The following is a 19,360-nucleotide window of genomic DNA, read 5'->3' on the forward strand; positions in this document are numbered from 1 at the left end:
CCGCTTCAACGGAAACTCCAATCCGCTTCCTCCAAAATTTTCGAAGCGAGACTGTCGCTTCTGCGGTTTCGCTTCAGTGGAAAACACCACGGTCTGCTGTATAAGGACTTGCTACGAGAAATTTGTATGCGTATGATGTCCATGCAACAAAAATGCGTGGAAGATGGTCATTGACCTCGTCTATTCTCCGTACCGTATGCACCAGAGTCCACTTTACTCTCATTTTCCGCCAAAGTAGGAGTTTGTCCTGTTTGTACGTGTGACCATACACACGTGGTTTCGCTGTCGCGACACCAGGCTCGCTTTAGCAGAACCTCCACGCCGAAGCGAACCCCAGTGCATGTGTGACCGAGCCCTTAGCAAACAACGGTAACGCTATTTTTTTACGGTACTCGTACCTTGATCACCCAAATAGCGTTGAAGCTGCAGCGTAAAATCGTTATGGGGGCTGATTTATCGCTGTGACAAACGGTACATTTTTTGGCCAAAATTGCGTAGTGCGTACCCATTTCACCCCTTGTATCGCGTATATGGCGCCATAAATGGTTGAACCGAGCGAAATAAAAGCTATACTCATGGCAACAGCGTCCTAAAATTTAAAATTAGCGTTAATCTTGCTAAAGGTCGAACTCAAATCTCTGTATTTTCCCCCTTACAGTAATACCGTTTACAACATAACGTTTTTTGCTAAGGGTGTATAATGTCACGCAGGACACTATACCGCCCCAGACCTGCGGACACTGGTTGTTGCACTAGTGCAGGCTGCAAACTTGATTCACACGATCGGATTCCAATGAGCGTGCTTACAATGTACACGTGGATCTACACTACACTGTAGGGTGTGTGCAGTAGGTAGTATGTAAAGCAATGTACAAGACTGCACTGCAATGGCCTGTACAAGACTGCACTGCAATGGCCTGTACTAGATGTTGCGTTCCTAGAACGCACCTAAAACTCCAGTCTACCCTCGAGATCACTCAGATCGCAACTGACTTTATTCACAAGAACACGAGGTGATAAATCCAGAAGACTCCGGAACATAACAGCAAGCTACATGCACGTACTATGTACAGGGCAGTTCAAATCGTACGGGATTCAGCGTACAAGAGATTGTTCACTTAGCTAACAAACCACAATACAATCGGGAGCACACGGTTGACAGGATGCGTGCGTAAAACAATACAGATTGTATATCAGTGGTTGTATATCAGTGGTTGCTGATTGCAAACCACAACACTAGACTGTACGTGTCCAAGGGTGTATGGGACTGTATCAGACTGTACTGTACGCACACACAATACACTGTATCAGACTGTACTGTACGCACACACAATACACTGTAGCAGACTGTACTGTACGCACACACACAATACACTGTAGCAGACTGTACTGTACGCACACACAATACACTGTATCAGACTGTACTGTACGCACACACAATACACTGTAGCAGACTGTACTGTACGCACACACAATACACTGTAGCAGACTGTACTGTACGCACACACAATACACTGTAGCAGACTGTACTGTACGCACACACAATACACTGTATCAGACTGTACTGTACGCACACACAATACACTGTATCAGACTGTACTGTACGCACACACAATACACTGTAGCAGACTGTACTGTACGCACACACAATACACTGTATCAGACTGTACTGTACACACACACAATACACTGTATCAGACTGTACTGTACGCACACACAATACACTGTATCAGACTTTATCGCCTTCTTAGTATTTGACCCCACTAATTTCCCTGATACCTAAGCGGTCAAATATATCGCGTATTTGACTGCTTAGTCAAATACACGATATATTTGACTACTTATATTTGACTCCTAAGGGCCCGGTCACACATGAACTGGGATTCGCTTCGGCGACGAGGTTCAGCGGCAGCGAGCCTGGTGTCACTCCAGCGAAACCACGTGTGCATGGTCACACATGCAAACAGGGCACAACTCCTACTTTGGCGGAAAAATGAGAGTTAGTGGACTGTGGTGCATACGGTACGGAGAATAGACGCGGTCAATGACTATCTTGAACGCATTTTTGTTGCATGGACATCATACGCATACAAATTTCTCGTAGCAAGTCCATATACAGCAGACCATGGTGGTTTCCGCTGAAGCGAATCCGCAGAAGCGACAGTCTCGCTTCGAAAATTTTGGCGGAAGCGGATTGGAGTTTCCGCTGAAGCGGAAGTTCCGCTTTTCGCCGTTGCCATGCCATTTTTCGCTCCTGCGACCTCGCTTCAGCCAAGAGTACATGAAAACCAGAGTGTGCAGCTCGGATGGGTTGCTGTCACGGCGAAATTCCGTGATTACATCATTTTAGGGATGTAGTGCGTACAAGCAGGATTCAAGCAGGTCTCTTTCTGCACAACTGCAGCTCAGTTGTACGCACTACGCCATTTCCCGCCTCAGATCTGGGCCAAATATGATGTAATCACGGAATTTCGCCGTGACAGACACCCATAGCAGAAAAGGCCCCAAGCTGCACACTCTGGTTTTCATGTACTCTTGCTTCAGCGTATACGCTACTTTCGAGTGCATGTGTGACCGGGCCCTTAGAATTTCTTGGACTTAGAAATTTTCTCTCCAACTTAGAAAAAGAATTTTTTGAAGAAAGCAGAAATACACAAGATGGGATTTGAACCCACAACCTTGTGAATCTCAGTCACTCTTCCTTACCACCCAGCCACTGTGCTACCGATGCTGAACCTAGTTTAAACAATGATCTTGACTTTCAATGCAGTACAATGCGGTATAGGCTATAGTATAATTAGTCCGGGGGCCAAGTTAGGAAAAAGTCACGTCTAATAGATTTCGTTCCGAGTGAGAGGGCACCAAGTTTTTGCGATTTGAGTGTCAAGTATCTTCAAAATGCTGCAAGATGGTATGCCATTCAATCAAAATTTCCATCGGGAAGGTCATACAATGAAGGTAGAAAGAATTGATGATGGTTGCCATGGCAACAAATCAGTTAATTCAAATTTACAGGAGAACCATGCAATATTTTGACAACATTCCTGCTGGATATAAACATATCCAATACGTATGACTGGTTGGCCAAGTTTGACTGAAAACAAATAAACTTCAGGGCCTCAAAGGTGAATTATAAAATCGGATCTACTGCAACTATACATCACTGTACATACGTAATTAAATATGCATGCATACACCGACAATTGTACAAATATATTGGTGACCAGTGTACATGTGACATCTATAAAGCCTTTTAGAAAAAGTTAGAAATGAATAGAGCAATCTGTGACCAATGGTGATCTAATGGATATACATGTACAATGTACATGTATGTATGGCGAAGAGGAAAATGTAGAGGGAAACAGAGCACGCCAAAGCAGTTCTCTCTAAGTACCTATCAGTTGGTAGCAACAAAGAGGATCTTGTGGCATTCTTTGGTGGTGAAGTGGCAGCTCCCGGACAACCTGAACAAGGTGCCCCCAGGCAAGGAACTGGTTGTCACTGCGGGCCAAGAGTGCATAATAATTATTGTCAAGTCGGCTGGTGCAAGCATGGCGTCTACTGCTGTGGAGGAGTTGCTGTTAACTCAGGAAGAGGCTGACACCAGACTGCTCCTTCATGCAAGGCATGCAGCTGTCAGTGGGTATGAGACCGTTCTGATAAGAACACGAGATACCGATGTTGGCATCATTGCTTGTTCTGTTAGCCATGTTATCCCGTGTACGTTGCTGGTGGAGGTTGGTGCAGGTTTTTGCCCCCCCCCCTTTTTTTTTTACTAAGGCCACAGCTTCCAATCATGACATGCAAAGCAGCGGTGCAGCATCACAGGCATGAATCGTGGACGTGGTGACGGGGTCTGATGTGCTCCACCGACCTAGGGTCTCGGCTTCACTGCACAGCAAACGCGTCGAAAGAAAACGGGGGCTAATAATTATCGGGAGATGGGGGGGGGGGAGAAGAAGAGAAGAAGGAGAGAGAGAGAGAGAGAGAGAGAGAGAGAGAGAGAGAGAGAGAGAGAGAGAGCGAGAGAGCGAGAGAGCGAGAGAGAGAGAGAGAGAGCTGGGAGATAGAAGAGCACAATGCTCTTGGTGTTGGGGACTGCGAAGGATAGCAGGTTCTGGGACATGTGCATGGGAATGAGAATATTGATGATGATGGCAGCAGGGTTATAAGGTAAGCAGCTGAACACTAATAAGAACAGGGAAAGCGTTGGTGAACCGATTCAAAGTGCATCAGTAGCAGAGAGCCAGTCCTGAGCAAGAAGGTGACGGTACACCTTTTTCTTTTAAAAGCTTTGCATGTGGGGCTGGGCGGATGGGTGGTGGAACAGGTCTGGTGGCAGGGCATTCCATGTTGCAACGGTGCAAGCAGGGAATCCTTGGAGACAGCTATTCCGGATGTTGGCAGGCAGGCCAGTTGTCATCTGGTATGGATGGGAATCCTGCAGCTGGAGAGACTGACGGGTAGGTCTTGTCTCGGGGGCACGGTGAGTGGCTGGTTTGGGCAGCATCTGCTTCAGAGGGCTGGATGCATCTAGATAGCAGAGCTTGTAGGTATAGGCAAGTGCAGCTACCAGGCGACGGAGTGCCAGGCTAGGGAGCCAAGTACCTGCTCCGATGATGTAGAGGGCCCTTCGCTGGATCTGGTCCAGCTTCTTAAGATGGGACGAGGGTGAGCCCATCCACACTATGGGGCAATACTCGAGTGTGGGTCGCACAAAGCCGTTGTAGACGCGTTGGCGGCTCTCGGCGACCAGAATGGGAGACGCTCGCTTCAGGAAGCCAATCCGCTGGTTAGCATGGGAAGCTAGGGAGCGGAGGTGGAAGGAGTAGCTCAGGGTGTCGTCAAAGGTGACTCCCAGGAGTTTCAGCCGACTCTCTTCACTGACCGGCGTGCCGTCAAATGTTGCTCGAGGGAGCTCCTAGGGCTGGCGATGGTGGCCTATAGACATAGCCTGCGTCTTGGAGGGCTCAAATTTGATCCTCCACTTGGTATGTCCCCAACGGGAAAACGCATCAATGCCCTGCTGGAGGAGCTCGGAGCCACAATCAATGTCAGCTCTTGATGTGAGGCAGTGGAAGAGAGTTCCTGGGTTAACAGCAACTCCACCACAGCAGTAAACGCCATGCTTGCACCAGCCGACTTGACAATTGTGACTCTTGGCCCGCAGTGACAACCAGTTCCTTGCCTGGGGCACCTTGTCAGGTTGTCCGGGAGCTGCCACTTCACCACCAAAAAATGCCACAAGCTCTTCTTTGTTGCTACCAACTGATAGGTACTTAGAGAACTGCTTTGGCGTGCTCTAGTTCCCTCTACATTTTCCTCTTCGCCATACATACATACACGTACATGTACATGTACACACTAGTCAGAACAACAGATGGCTTGATCAGTCACAACTTAAAGTTTCATGCCATCTCAGGCATGTACATGTACATGTATATCCATTAGATCACCATTAGTCACAGACTACTCTATTCATTTCTAACTCTTTTCTAAAAGGCTTTATAGATGTCACATGTACACTCGTCACCAATATATTTATACAATTGTCGGTGTATGCATGCATATTTAATTACGTATGTACAGTAATGTATAGTTGCAGTAGATCCGACTTTATAATTCACCTTTGAGGCCCTGAAGTTTATTTGTTTTCAGTCAAACTTGGCCAACCAGTCATACGTATTGGATATGTTTATATCCAGCAGGAATTTTGTCAAAATATCGCGTAGTTCTCCTGTATATTTGAATTAAGTGATGTGTTGCCATGGCAACCATCATCAATTCTTTCAACCTTCATTGTATGACCTTCCCGATGGAAATTTTGATTGAATGGCATACCATCTTGCAGCATTTTGAAGATACTTGACACTCAAATCGACAAAATTTGGTGCCCTCTTACCCGGAACGAAACTTCAAAAATAATACCCCTGGCCCCCAGACTAAATACTAGAATTACAAGGATATGTCGTATATGAAAAGAAACTATTGCGTGGAGAACACGATAAATAGATTATAGACCTCCTAACCGGTCTATAATCTATACGTACTGTACACACACACAATACACTGTAGCAGACTGTACTGTACGCACACACAATACACTGTATCAGACTGTACTGTACGCACACACAATACACTGTATCAGACTGTACTGACACACACAATACACTGTATCAGACTGTACTGTACACACACAAAATACACTGTATCAGACTGTACTGTACGCACACACAATACACTGTATCAGACTGTACTGTACGCACACACAATACACTGTATCAGACTGTACTGACACACACAATACACTGTATCAGACTGTACTGTACACACACAAAATACACTGTATCAGACTGTACTGTACACACACACACAATACACTTGTATACATACATGTACACATATACATGTACAATGTACACATATACATGTACAGCAGAGCAGTCAGGCAGTCAGGCAGTCAGACTTACATAACACACTGTCTTGTAGTCAGGGCATATGATAGAGCCGTTAAATACGTCACCATTTATTGTAACGTTGACGCTAACCTGAGTACATGTATACAAACACACACACACACACACACACACACACACACACACACACACACACATGCATGCACACACACACACACACACACACACACACACACACACACACACACACACACACACACACATGCACACACACACACGCACGCACGCACACACATGCACACACAACTCTAAACTAAATACACAAACATGACTCAGCAGTTCATATTCAACAAGAATACGGTACATAATCGGACAACGTAGAGCATTATCAACAAAGCCGCTATAATCCCCCATATGTCTATGTGTCTGTCTGTCTGTCTCAATGCCAGTCTGTCCATTCATCCATCCCGTCCGTGTGTTGTGCGTCCGCCCCTCTCTACCTATCTATCTATCTATCTATCTATTTGTCTGCCTCTCCCTCTCCTCTTTGTCTCCCTCTCTACCCCTCTCTCTCATGCACATACACACACACCAGCTCACGCAGACTAGCAAAAACTTGCACAGACTTGGCGTGACTTGCACAGACTAGGAAAAACTCGCAGAGACTCACAGAATCACGCCAGCTCATAGTCTCCTACACACTCGCAGACTTGCACCGACTCTTTTAAAACTCACAAAAACCGAAACTGACTACCACACACCTGTGCAGACTCGCACAGACTCATACAAACTCACAGCGACTCATACAAACTCAGTTTTAACTCACACAGACCCATGGAGCCTCGTACAAAGTCACATTGACTCACAGCGACTCACAGCGACTCATGCCCACTTACAGGTGCACTGGATCTTTTAGTACAGTTGATTCTGTTGGTACCAACGTCTACAAATAGTGAGCTAGGAGCTACACAGTGTACCTAATGATAGAAAACGAAACGAAACAAACAAACACACACACACGCATACATACACACACATACATACATACACATGCCCACACGTACACATGTCCACACATACACATGCATACACGCACACACACGCGCACGCACACACACACACGCACACACACGCACACACACACACACGCGCACACACACACGCACACACACACACACACATACACGCACACATGCACACACAAGAACAATCAGTAAAAGAATTTCAGACAGGAAGGGAGGAGGTTGATGATACCCATACAGTTGAATCCCTGGCTCATGACCAGGATGAGACAGTATTGTGTCTGATGACCAGGATGATAGTGAATGTCCTGATGGTACAATGTAATGTGTCTATGAGTGTGCATTGCGTTGGTGTACGTATACTAGTTGGACATGTCTATATGTGTGTGTGTTTGTACACAGCCTGTGTTCTGTCGGTTTTACTCTACGGTGCTGAGTCATGGGCTCCGCTTCGGCACGACTTGGATCTGCTGGACAACTTTCACCACCGGTGCATTCGCTCCATCTTATGTGTATCTCGGCGTCAGCAATGGGAGGAGAAAATCTCATCGGCAACGCTCCGTGCGCGCTGGGGTGACACTACACCGGTGTCAGACCTTGTTCGGCGTCGGCGGTTGGAATGGCTCGGGCAAGTCGCGCGCATGCCTGCAGACCGTGCTCCCGTCCAGATTTTGTTTGGAAGGTTGAGTGGTCGTCGCCCTCCTTGTGGTCCCCGGCGGCGCTGGAAAGACGTTGTCCAGAGAGACATGAGGGCAGCTGGCGTGGATTCCTGGTTTCAGAATGCCCAAGACCGGCAGAACTGGAGGATGTTCCTTGCTGAGCCACCACCGCACACAGATGATTCGCCACCTTTGCGCTGCTTGCTGTGTGCCAGAGACTTCCGCCGCCGTAACGACATGGCCCGACACAAGTGCATTGCCCAGCGGAAGTTGCCTGCGTCACAACAGAAGGGTGCCAGGCAATGTATGAAGTGCATGCGGTGGTTGAGGAGCGCTGGAGGACTGGCTGTGCATCGCTGTCCTGTGTCCACGGATGTCCCCACTGTATCCATTCGCCATGAATCTGACTCTTTGCGATGTGATGTTTGTCGCCGCTCTTTCCGCTCTCGTTCTGGTTTGAGCCGTCATCACTGTGACCGAGCGAAACGGATGTCACGTGCAGCCAGGAACAACTGCCGTCATGAATGCGAGCATTGCGAAAGACGGTTCTCAAGGCCACAGGACTTGCAACGCCATGCCAAATATTGTTGACTTTGCGATTTCTCTCTCTTCTCTTCTCTCTTCTTGTCGTTGTCTCCCGCTTCTGGGAGCGGCGTGGCCCGATAGGGTAGCTGTACATAGTAGTAGTAGTAGTAGTGTGTGCATGTATAGTACAGGTCTGTGTGTGTGTGTGTGTGTGTGTGTGTGTGTGTGTGTGTGTGTGTGTGTGTGTGTGTGTGTGTGTGTGTGTGCGTGTGTCTGTCTGTCAAAAAAGAATGAAAAATGGGAAAAAATGAAGAAAAAAATGAAAAATAGGGATTCACTGGCCAGAAAAAAGCCACTTCAATCAGCTGTGTGGTGGATACCAGGCTAAAATAAGTAGTGATCAATTCATCAGCCTTGCAAGCTGTTGAATGGTGTAATCCTAGCACAAGTTGCTATGTCTAACATAGCTGTTCGCTATCATCGCTTCCGCGATAGTCATGTCTGAGTCTGAGTCTGAGCATGAGTGTGTGTGTGCACGCGCGTGTGTGCATGTATGTGTGTGTGTTTGTGTGTGTGTGAGCATGGTGTTGGTGTGTGTATATACTGTAGTAGTAGTAGTAGTAGTAGTAGTAGTAGTAGTAGTAGTAGTAGTAGTAGTAGTAGTAGTAGTAGTAGTAGTAGTAGTAGTAGTAGTAGTAGTAGTAGTAGTAGTAGTAGTAGTAGTAGTAGTAGTAGTAGTAGTAGTAGTAGTAGTAGTAGTAGTACAGGTGTGTGTGTGTGTGTGTGTGTGTGTGTGTGTGTGTGTGTTTGTGTGTGTGTGTGTGAGCATGGTGTTGGTGTGTATATACTGTAGTAGTAGTAGTAGTAGTAGTAGTAGTAGTAGTAGTAGTACAGGTGTGTGTGTGTGTGTCTGAGCATGGTGTTGATGTGTGTATACTGTAGTAGTAGTAGTAGTACAGTAGTACAGGTGTGTGTGTGTGTCTGAGCATGGTGTTGGTGTGTGTATACTGTAGTAGTAGTAGTAGTACAGTAGTACAGGTGTGTGTGTGTGTGTCTGAGCATGGTGTTGGTACTTGTACTTACCCTGTAACAACCAGCACCGTATAACCTCGGTGTGACACGTACTCGACCTGATACTCGGCTAAACTGTCCTCCCTGTTGTATACACCGTGATCCACTCCCATAATACTGTAAGTCCAGAACGTCTGTGAACAGAGAACAACAAACAGCGGAAATGAATTCTGAAATCATCAGACAAAAACAAAGACTAAAAACAGCTGCATTATTCTGTGACTGTCAGGGGTAAAGCACTCGTATGTTTGTCATACGACTGTACAGTAAGATCGGGCGCCGAAGAACGCAGGGGCTCGAGCGCAGCCTAGGAAAGTTCTTAAATTTTTGATTCTAGCCAGACCGTTCTTATTCACACGCGCGCGGCGAGTCGAGTGACGTCATGACGTTTGTCATGTACATGTACATGTACATGTACATGTAGTGCAATGTACATGTAGTACTTCTAAACTAGTGGGTGTCGTAAATGGGAATGACTGTATACATATGTACATGTAGCAGTTACTGTTTACACGTGTACATGACATGTACTCACCTCCCATACATGTACAATGTTCCAAATTTTAAAAGTGTTCTTAAATCTGATAATTCTAGCCTGGACTGTTCTTAAATTTTGCCGGTTTTCCAGCCTGGGTGTTCTTCGGCGAGGTGTTCTTCGGCGCCCGATCTTACTGTAGTGCGACTGAAGTACGACTGAAGTACGACTGTAGGACGACTTTAAATTCGCTGTTCACGTGAAAGCTTGAACGCACGTTTGCGCATACATGAACCGCAAACGTTGCAGCCTGCAGCCGTGGGAAGTGTGAAGACACTGCAGGCGTGGGAAGTGTGAAGACACTGCAGGCGTGGGAAGTACAGGTATGCATTTGCCATTATTCTATACCATAATGGCAGCTGTACCAGTTTCAGTAGGGTCTTCTATACACACACACACCGCAGGCGAAGGCCTGTATTGCTGTAACTTGAAAGTTTTCACGCATTTTAGCGATCATCAGACAGCGACATTTTTTGCATTGAATTAACATTTCACCATAAGTATGAGTGCTTTATTTTAGGGCTGAAACAATTATACCGATAACACGCATATCGATCGTTAAGAGTGCAATCGATAATCGTTAGTGTTCAAAACGAGTGCTAACGATTTTTATGCATGCATATCAGTGACAGCATTCTAGCCCTTGCACTCCATCCGATAGTGAATACGAGTACAATCATGTACTTCCAAGTGCGGTAAAATTGATTTGTGGCTTTGAAAGAGATCGGGAGAGACGACTTTGTCTTTTTTGGTTCATTTCTGGGAGAGGTCGGAGATAAGAGCAGTTGCCAGAGGGCGATGACAAGACTCAGGTGTCAACAGTGCGGTGCCACAAATCTCTAACGTATACCAAAGTTATCATGGAATTTCTTCCTAAACTGGTGTTCGAGGTACACGGGTAGAGCCAACAAGAATCGATAATAAATAAATCATTCGTTAATGATATTGGTTGATCGTTAGGAGGTATTGAATGATCGTTTCAGCGCTACTGTTTTATTTACATGAACATAAGTACTTTATTTACATGAACATAAGTACTTTATATACATGAACATAAGTACACTGTACTCTATTTACATGAACAGTGTAAGTACAGAGACTACAGACTCTCGTGAAAGTCGTCCAAGCACAACTTCAAAGTATCAAGGTGATCTGATAAACCTCACCTGATGCTGTGGGCGCGTTGGATTCAATAGTGCATATTGAATTTGTCATGTCATTCTTGTTGAACCTCTGCAGTGAGCATGCATTCAGATAAAGTGAAACCTGTCTAAGACGACCGCTCAAGGGACCTTCAAAACGTGGTCTCTGTTACCAGGTGGTCTGCTTATCCAGGGTCATTTGACTGGACATAGCATCCCTTGGTCCTGGTCGAGGTGGTCTTCTGGGACAGGTGGTCATAAAGATACAGTAGAAAATGTGCAACCACCCAGCAATGTCCGTAAAAACTAGGGGTGGAAAAGTGGCTGAAGTTGACAAAACAGATATGGGGACCACCCTTTTTTATTTCAGAATTTGAAACCTAAGGTACCTAAGACCCCAAAAATCTGTTCACTTCAAAATATTACGACTATGAAATTTGGCCTAAACTGTCCCCAACACCTCCTTAAACCTTCGCAGTTTCTTTCTATTCATATCACGGTGCACCTCTGCACAATTTGAATGAAATCGTTTGGTTCATTATGTTGAGCACAAGGCTGGAAACCATCTCACGTGTCAGTCAGTCCGGGATGCAGAAAACCGTGCTTTGGATACTTCACATTGATTCAAAAATGGAATTATTTACTCTTTAGAAAGTAAACCATATACATTGGCTATACAACGTACTAGTAGAGGTAGTCCACTGACCACAGAGTACATGTACTCGATAAGGCCAGATCTTCCTTACACAAGAAATCAGGTTTTTTTTATAGCATTGTGATACTCGTTTCCAGGTACTCAGCAGACTCGGTGTGATATTATTGGTGTGATATTGGCATGATATTTATACAAGTATGTGTGACTACAGCATTGCGCTCTGCGGCCGGCCGCAGCACATGCTGTCGCTGACCATGTTCAGTGGCACGACATTACTTACATTAAGCATGGGACAGTAATCAGCTAGTGCGACTTGAGATCCGTATTTATCCAGGTCTCCACTTACAACACCGGGAATAGTCAGCGCTCCGCCAAAGTACTACAAACAACAGCAGCGGCAGCAGCAGCACCAAAAACAAACAAAAAACACGGCTCGTCGACTATCCAACACGCATGTGTCAGTTGGCAGCAGCAACAGCAGCAGCAGAAGCAGCAGCAGCAGCAGCAGCAGCAGCACACACTACATGTAGTAGAGCGGAGTACAATGTATGTATGTATGTATGTATGTATGTATGTATGTATGTATGTATGTATGTATGTATTTATGTATGTATGTATGTATGTATGTATGTATGCCGAATGTACGCTGAATCAAAATGATGATCACATAACACCCAATAGACACCATAGCATAGCCAATGCACCTCTATTGACCAGCAGCTCATTTCCGCCAACTGCAGACCACTTCTCAGCAGTACCTGTAGCGTGCATGTACCGCTCACAGACTTGTCACTACATGTACTGTATGTGGGTGTTGATATAGTATGCTCTCTTGTTCCTATCTGTTCTCACTGCTGCTCTCTTGTTCCTATCTGTTCTCACTGCTGCTCTCTTGTTCCTATCTGTTCTCACTGCTGCTCTATTGTTCTCATCAGTGTCTGTCCAACTACAATGTATTGTGGATAGTAAGCCCTAAGGGCACTGGACAATGGCAATGCGAGCTCTAAGAGCACTGGACAATGGCAATGCAAGCCCTGAGGGCACTGGACAACAGCAATGCATATGCTGCAAGGACACATACCTGAGGCCTGCTGCACTACATACAGGCAGATACTGCTGCACTACATACAGGTAGATACTACGTGTAGCACATGTACAGGAATACTGGTATAAATTACAACACTAGACTCCAAGCTGGAGGACTCTCATTTGCAACACTACACTCTATACACACAGTGTAGACTGTAGACTGTAGAGGCGTGTGGGAGGTGTGTGAGAGGTATGTGAGAGGTGTGTGAGAGGTGTGTGGGAGGTGTGTGGGAGGTATGTGAGAGGTGTGTGAGAGGTGTGTGGGAGGTGTGTGGGAGGTATGTGAGAGGTGTGTGAGAGGTGTGTGGGAGGTATGTGAGAGGTGTGTGGGAGGTGTGTGGGAGGTATGTGAGAGGTGTGTGAGAGGTGTGTGAGAGGTGTGTGAGAGGTGTGTGAGAGGTGTGCGAGAGGTGTGTGAGAGGTGTGTGAGAGGTGTGCGAGAGGTGTGCGAGAGGTGTGTGAGAGGTGTGTGATGGTGCGTCGTCGTCAGTGTCTGTACCTGGTATTGTGCCGGTAGTGGCTGATCGTATTGCCGTAGTGAGCACAAAGCAACTGCCCTCCGCTCCGGTTCACAACGCAGGCTGTGCCCTGTGTTTGTGGTCTCCTTACAGTACGGTGAAATGTCCAAATTCTGTGACTCTTTGGAGGTCATCCACGCCCGACAACTTGTCCGCACAAAGTCGCAGCCAAGCCCCTCGCCTAGGATCAATGGCTCAGCCAAGCTCGTGTTTGCGTCATACCATCTGCACACACATAGTCACCAGTAGCAAAGATATACACATGCAGACATGCAGACGTGCAGACATGCATATTGCGTCAAGCGAAACCATCAATATCAGTAAACCCTGTTCTCTAAATGCACAAATAAATAAGGTTATGCATAATAACTATGTAGCTGCAACGCTGCACTACACCCCGTCACCTGGGCTTAGTTGAGCACTCTTTGTGGATAGCGCCAAGTTACCTGTCCTCATTCAAAGATCACTGATGACTAGACTTGGTTGAGATAGTGGTTAGGCCAGTCACACTCTGAGCACTGCTACTGAGACCTAACAAGGTCCAAGCAGCTAGCTGTAGCTGGATATTGAGTTGTAGCACTGCGCACTGCTACTGAGACCTAACAAGGCTGATCCAAGCAGCTAGCTGTAGCTGGATATTGAGTTGTAGCACTGCGCACTGCTAACGGGGCCTAACAAGGTCCAAGCAGCTAGCTGTAGCTGGAGCTGTAGCTGGAGATTGAGTTGTAGCTGTAACATGTACCGATACATGCGTGTCAGACTGTCAGTGTCAACGATGTCTCACTAACAGAGCGTACAGGCAAAGACAAGGGCAATACCGGACTGTATCCCTATACACTATAGGATGGCGTTGCATGTCTCCTTTCTGTTATCCAACAATGTGTGCACAAATGGCAAAAGTAGTGTCAGGCCTCGAATTCAGAATTCTTAGTAAAAAAACTAAAAGAAAACAAGAATGGTGCCTGCTTGGCCCAAACATCAATTCAGGCAATCATGATTATTACCCCCTCCACCTCCACCTACCCCCCCCCCCCCATGCTTGATTATTTCTCCCCCTATGCATGATGTCATTGTATCCCCCCCCCCACACACACACACACTCCTCCCCACCCAGGTCATCTTACCCACTATCTTCCATTAGCGACATGGTCAGGTTGGAGAAGATATACTCGGATGTTGTCACTCCTGTCAAGACTTCATTCTGTGGAGGCAACAGAGGACAGATGGAAGAGAGAGAGAGAGAGAGAGAGAGAGAGAGAGAGAGAGAGAGAGAGAGAGAGAGAGAGAGAGAGAGAGAGAGAGAGAGAGAGAGAGAGGGAGAGAGGGGGAGAGAGAGGGGGGGGGGAGAGAGAGAGATAGAGAGAGAGAGATAGAGAGAGACAGACAGAAACAGACAGAGACAGACAGAGACAGACAGAGACAGACAGAGACAGACAGAGACAGACAGCCAGACAGACAGAGAGGGGGGGGGGGAGAGAGAGAGTGTGTGAGTGAGAGTAAGTTACATTTATAAAGACAGGTAAGTCTAACAAATGAGGACTGAGACCTCTACAACAGGGTTTTTACACCTGAAAGCAGGTGCATGATTTAACAAGCAGGTTGTCAGTCTAGATTTTATGCGTAGATGGAGAAAAATACGCAGAATTTTTTGTAATGAGATGAAAAGCAGAAATAATTAGAAATACTTGTAATAAGGGGCCGTCCGTAAATATCGAACTTTTTTCACCAAACGAATTATTTTAGTTTAGACCCAACCCCTCCCTCCCTCCCCCTCAGAACGTAAAAAATGTTGACATACATGCATATACAACGGCCATGTACTTCGAAGTACATGAATCAATGTTTTCTGAAACGAAATTGGTCAACCCCCTCCCACCCCATAACGAAATTATTTCGTTTTGTGAAAAATGTTCGATATTTACGGACGGCCCCTAAGAACAGAATGATGAAATGAAAGCCTGCTCACAACCCCGCCCAGCCTTGCAAACTGGGAATGGTGGATTAAGAACCGGAGAGAGAGAGAGAGAGAGAGAGAGAGAAACAGACAGAGCGACAGACAGAGGCAGACAGAAACAGACACACAGGCAGAGACACACACACACACACACACACACAAACAGACAGACAGAAAGAGAAAGAAAGAAAGGGAGAGAAATAGAGAGAACTGGGGACATGAGAGAAGAGCATTGGGCACACTTACTCCAAACACTCTCTGGTCCCAATGTGCTAGTGCAGTTCCTCTTCCACCTTGATTCTCCAGCTGGGCACCTGCTAGTGAGGGACAATTGAAGTGTTGACGGACATACGACTGAGGAGTGAGCACAAGAGTAATTGGAGAGGCACAATACATCAGTAAACACCTGTGTGCGTGTGTGTGAGCCCCTCCGGGGCCCACGTGACCCTAGTGGTAGTAGTGGCTCTACAGGACAGGACAGAACAGGTGTGTGTGTGCCCGCGAGCGTGTGTGTGCGTGTGTGTATGCCCGTGTATGTGTATGTGTGCGCGTGCGTGTGTGTGTGTGTGTTCATGTGACTGGGTATGGTGACGACATGATTCAGGGCTTTTGAGTGGATTTTTGACATTTTAGGCCTCGTTAGCTACTGTGAAGCTCGGCCAGTACCCATGATTGTGCTGATTAATGAAGTCATGGTATTCCGTTTCTCCCCGGAACCGGGATTATCCACACACAAAGATCTCCAGGACACAATGTTTACACTGACTCATGATCTGAAAACAGTCACAACTCTCCAAGAACTAAAACCTGAACATCTCCACAACTAGGCTAAAACCAACTCTGGCCTAACAAAAGATAGCAATAGCTAATAACAGTGCACGCACATACATGGTATAGAAAGACCCTATGGCAACACTCGACCATGTAATGTGATACAACAATAGAATGCAGACGTCTAGACACCAGAGTACTGAATAGACCTGACACATGGCCTTCTTGATGGGAATGCATGAATAGAAGCACACATGGATCATAGCTCTAACACATCCGCCTATCCATATCACGCATGAATGATTGTACTCTAACAGCCAGCATGCTGCACCAGTCTAACTGCAACATTCTCCCCCTCTCACACGAGGAGTTCCGAGGGTGAAACAAAACAAGAAACCAAAAAGGCAACCCCCTCAGAGCCTAAAAGAACAAAAGATGAACGATGGGCTCTACAAACATACGTGTAGCTAAATATGCAAAGACTAAACATATGAAAGTGACCAATCGCACCACAGTACTAGAGTATTCCGACCGAGTCAATAATGAATATGTCTCTTTCTCATTCGCCGTCTGCAGTCAATGGCACTAATCGCTGAATGGCACGACGCTTCACCTTCTTGTTGCTCAGCCGTACGTCCACAACTCTCACCAGGCCATCCTGACCCGGATGTACTCCCACCCGATCCCAGCTGCACAAAGCTCCTGAAACATCAGCCGCGCCCGCATGGTAAAGGGCACAATGTGGCCTCTAGGGTCGAAGATGCTCGCCATCTTCGACAGCACTTGACGCTTGGTCCACTGTTGTTCTTCAGGAGCACGGTGCGTATAGCTGAAGGTGTCTGTCTTGGCGTCCCACACCACACCGAGAGTCTTCACCACCGCTGGTATTTGCTGACTGTCGTTGCTGATGCATAGCAGTGCCTCTTTGGCCAAGTCCTCGTCCGGTATAGACTCTAGCACGGCTTGACTGTTGCTCCTCCATTTGCGGACGTGGAAAGACGCCTTTCCGAGCAGACTCTGGACTTCCTGTCGAGTGTTGATGGCGGACTCCACAGTCGGTAGTGAGTCGAGCAGGTCATCAACGTAAAACGCTTCATCAACTGCTTCCCGAGCCAACTTGCTGAAGGATGCGCCGTGCTCTGCTGACGTTGCCTTCAGAGCCCGACATGCCAGGTATGGCGATGCCTTCAGCCCAAATACCAACCGAGAGAACTCATACATGGCGGCTGGCTCATCCGGTGTGTCGCGCCACAGGAAGCGCAAATACTTGCGATCTTCTGGAGCGATTTCCACCTGCAGAAACATCTCTGCAATATCGCCGACTAGCGCTATAGGCTCTAGGCAAAACTTCATCAGCACGTGTACCAGATCTCTCTGCAACTTCGGTCCAGAGTGCATCTCGTCGTTGAGTGACTTGCCCTGGCATCGGGCAGCGGCATCGAATACCACTCGTACTTTCGTCGTAGTTTTATCTGCTCGTACCACCGCCAGATGAGGAAGCAACCACTGTTGGTCTGTCTCCTGGCACGGATGGATGTAGCCCTTGGCTATATGGGACTTGATGACGTCGGAATACTGCTGGTAGACTTCCGGTCGTTTCCTCAGAGTCCTCTCCAGGTTTCTCAGTCGCTGTTCAGCCATTTCACGATTCGGTGGGAGATCTGGCTTCTTATCGGTGCTGACCCACGGTATGGCCGTAGACACTCTGCCATCCATCAATTTCATGCTTCCTTCAACCATACGTTGTGCTTCCTCCTCCGCGACCGTTTTCGTAGCCTTAGGAACCAAACCAACGCTCTCTACCTCCCAGAACTTTGCGACGAGGTCGTCGAGAACTGCGTTGCTCCTGTCGCTGACATTCGCATGCAGGGACGTCACTGTGAACTCTGCCGCTTGCGACTTGACGGGACCGAAACATACCCATCCGAGGGGAAGTTTTCGAGCAACTGGCTCGCCCGGCTGTCCTGCCAGCTCTTCCAGTACTCTGTGCGCTTCTGGCACGTTGAGTCCTATCAGCAGGTCGACTTGGTCCCCAGTCACCTGCGGGAAGGTAACCTCTTGGAGGTGCTTGTGCATGTGTCTCCTCGAGTTCCACTCGATCATCTCCATCGGTGCTGTAACTATTGGCTGCGTCCATGCTTCCAGCTGGGTTTCATATGAGCCGTCTTCCGACGCCATTGTCACTTTTACGCGACGGTGCTTTCCTGAGACTGTCTTTCCCCCCAGAACCGACGCCGTAAATGCCGTTGGTGTTCCCTGCAGCCCGAGGTCGTTTGCCACACTGTCTTTCAGGTATGTTGTTGAAGAACCGCTGTCCATCATGGCTGTGGCCCGCACCGTCTTGTCCTGATGGCATAACACGACAGGGACTACCATAAAAGCGGTCTTCTGCGTGGTTGCCACCGACGTATTCGTGCTGTGTTGCGGAACCACATTCTCTCGTGGCTTTGTGCTCCTGCTCGTTGAGCCTTGGTTGGCCGGAGGTGCGCGCTCTTGGTGGAGGTCAGGGTGGTGTCTGCCTCGGCACTTGTTGCAACCACTGCCTCTGCATTCGGACTTCCAGTGGCCTGTCTTGAAGCAGCACACACATAGCGATGTTCCAAGCACAAAGTCCCACCGCTGCTTCACTGACAGTTGGCGGAAGACATCACAGCTGGTGAGGGAGTGCGCTTTACCACACTTGGCGCACTGCAACACTGGCTTAGTTGTGCTGGCTGGACCACCTGTGGTGTGCATAGCTGTTGCATTACTTGCTCGAGGGGCCGCTTTGGCAAACGGCCCGGCCACATTCAGCGCAGCCTCTGCTCGATTTTCTAGCCAGTCTGCGAAGACCTCCAGGTCGAGGGAATCCATCTGGATCCTTTTCTCCGCCAAGTATTCGCCCCACTGCATCTTCAGTGCAACTGGCAGCTTATTCACTAGCTCCTGTCGGAGGGTAGGGTTGGACATATGTCCACAGCTACCAAGCAGCTTCATACATAACACTACATTCTTAACCGAGGT

At 47.4% G+C, this 19,360-nt stretch overlaps 1 protein-coding gene across 1 annotated transcript in view; it reads right to left on the reverse strand.

Annotated features, from left to right (window-relative positions):
• The window catches only part of LOC135816221 (leishmanolysin-like peptidase), a 57,585-nt gene that overhangs the window by 6,023 nt on the left and 32,202 nt on the right, over positions 1–19,360 (reverse strand). The window contains exons 10-17 of the mRNA XM_065329626.1: positions 15,833–15,940; positions 14,757–14,833; positions 13,614–13,857; positions 12,306–12,404; positions 11,395–11,461; positions 9,706–9,827; positions 7,313–7,393; positions 6,471–6,548 (exon numbers count right to left, since the gene is read on the reverse strand). Of these exons, the coding sequence (XP_065185698.1) occupies positions 6,471–6,548; positions 7,313–7,393; positions 9,706–9,827; positions 11,395–11,461; positions 12,306–12,404; positions 13,614–13,857; positions 14,757–14,833; positions 15,833–15,940 (876 nt within the window). The remainder of the gene's footprint in view (positions 1–6,470; positions 6,549–7,312; positions 7,394–9,705; positions 9,828–11,394; positions 11,462–12,305; positions 12,405–13,613; positions 13,858–14,756; positions 14,834–15,832; positions 15,941–19,360) is intronic.

The sequence above is a fragment of the Sycon ciliatum genome, chromosome 4 (genome assembly GCF_964019385.1).
Source record: "Sycon ciliatum chromosome 4, ocSycCili1.1, whole genome shotgun sequence".
Taxonomy (NCBI): domain Eukaryota; kingdom Metazoa; phylum Porifera; class Calcarea; order Leucosolenida; family Sycettidae; genus Sycon; species Sycon ciliatum.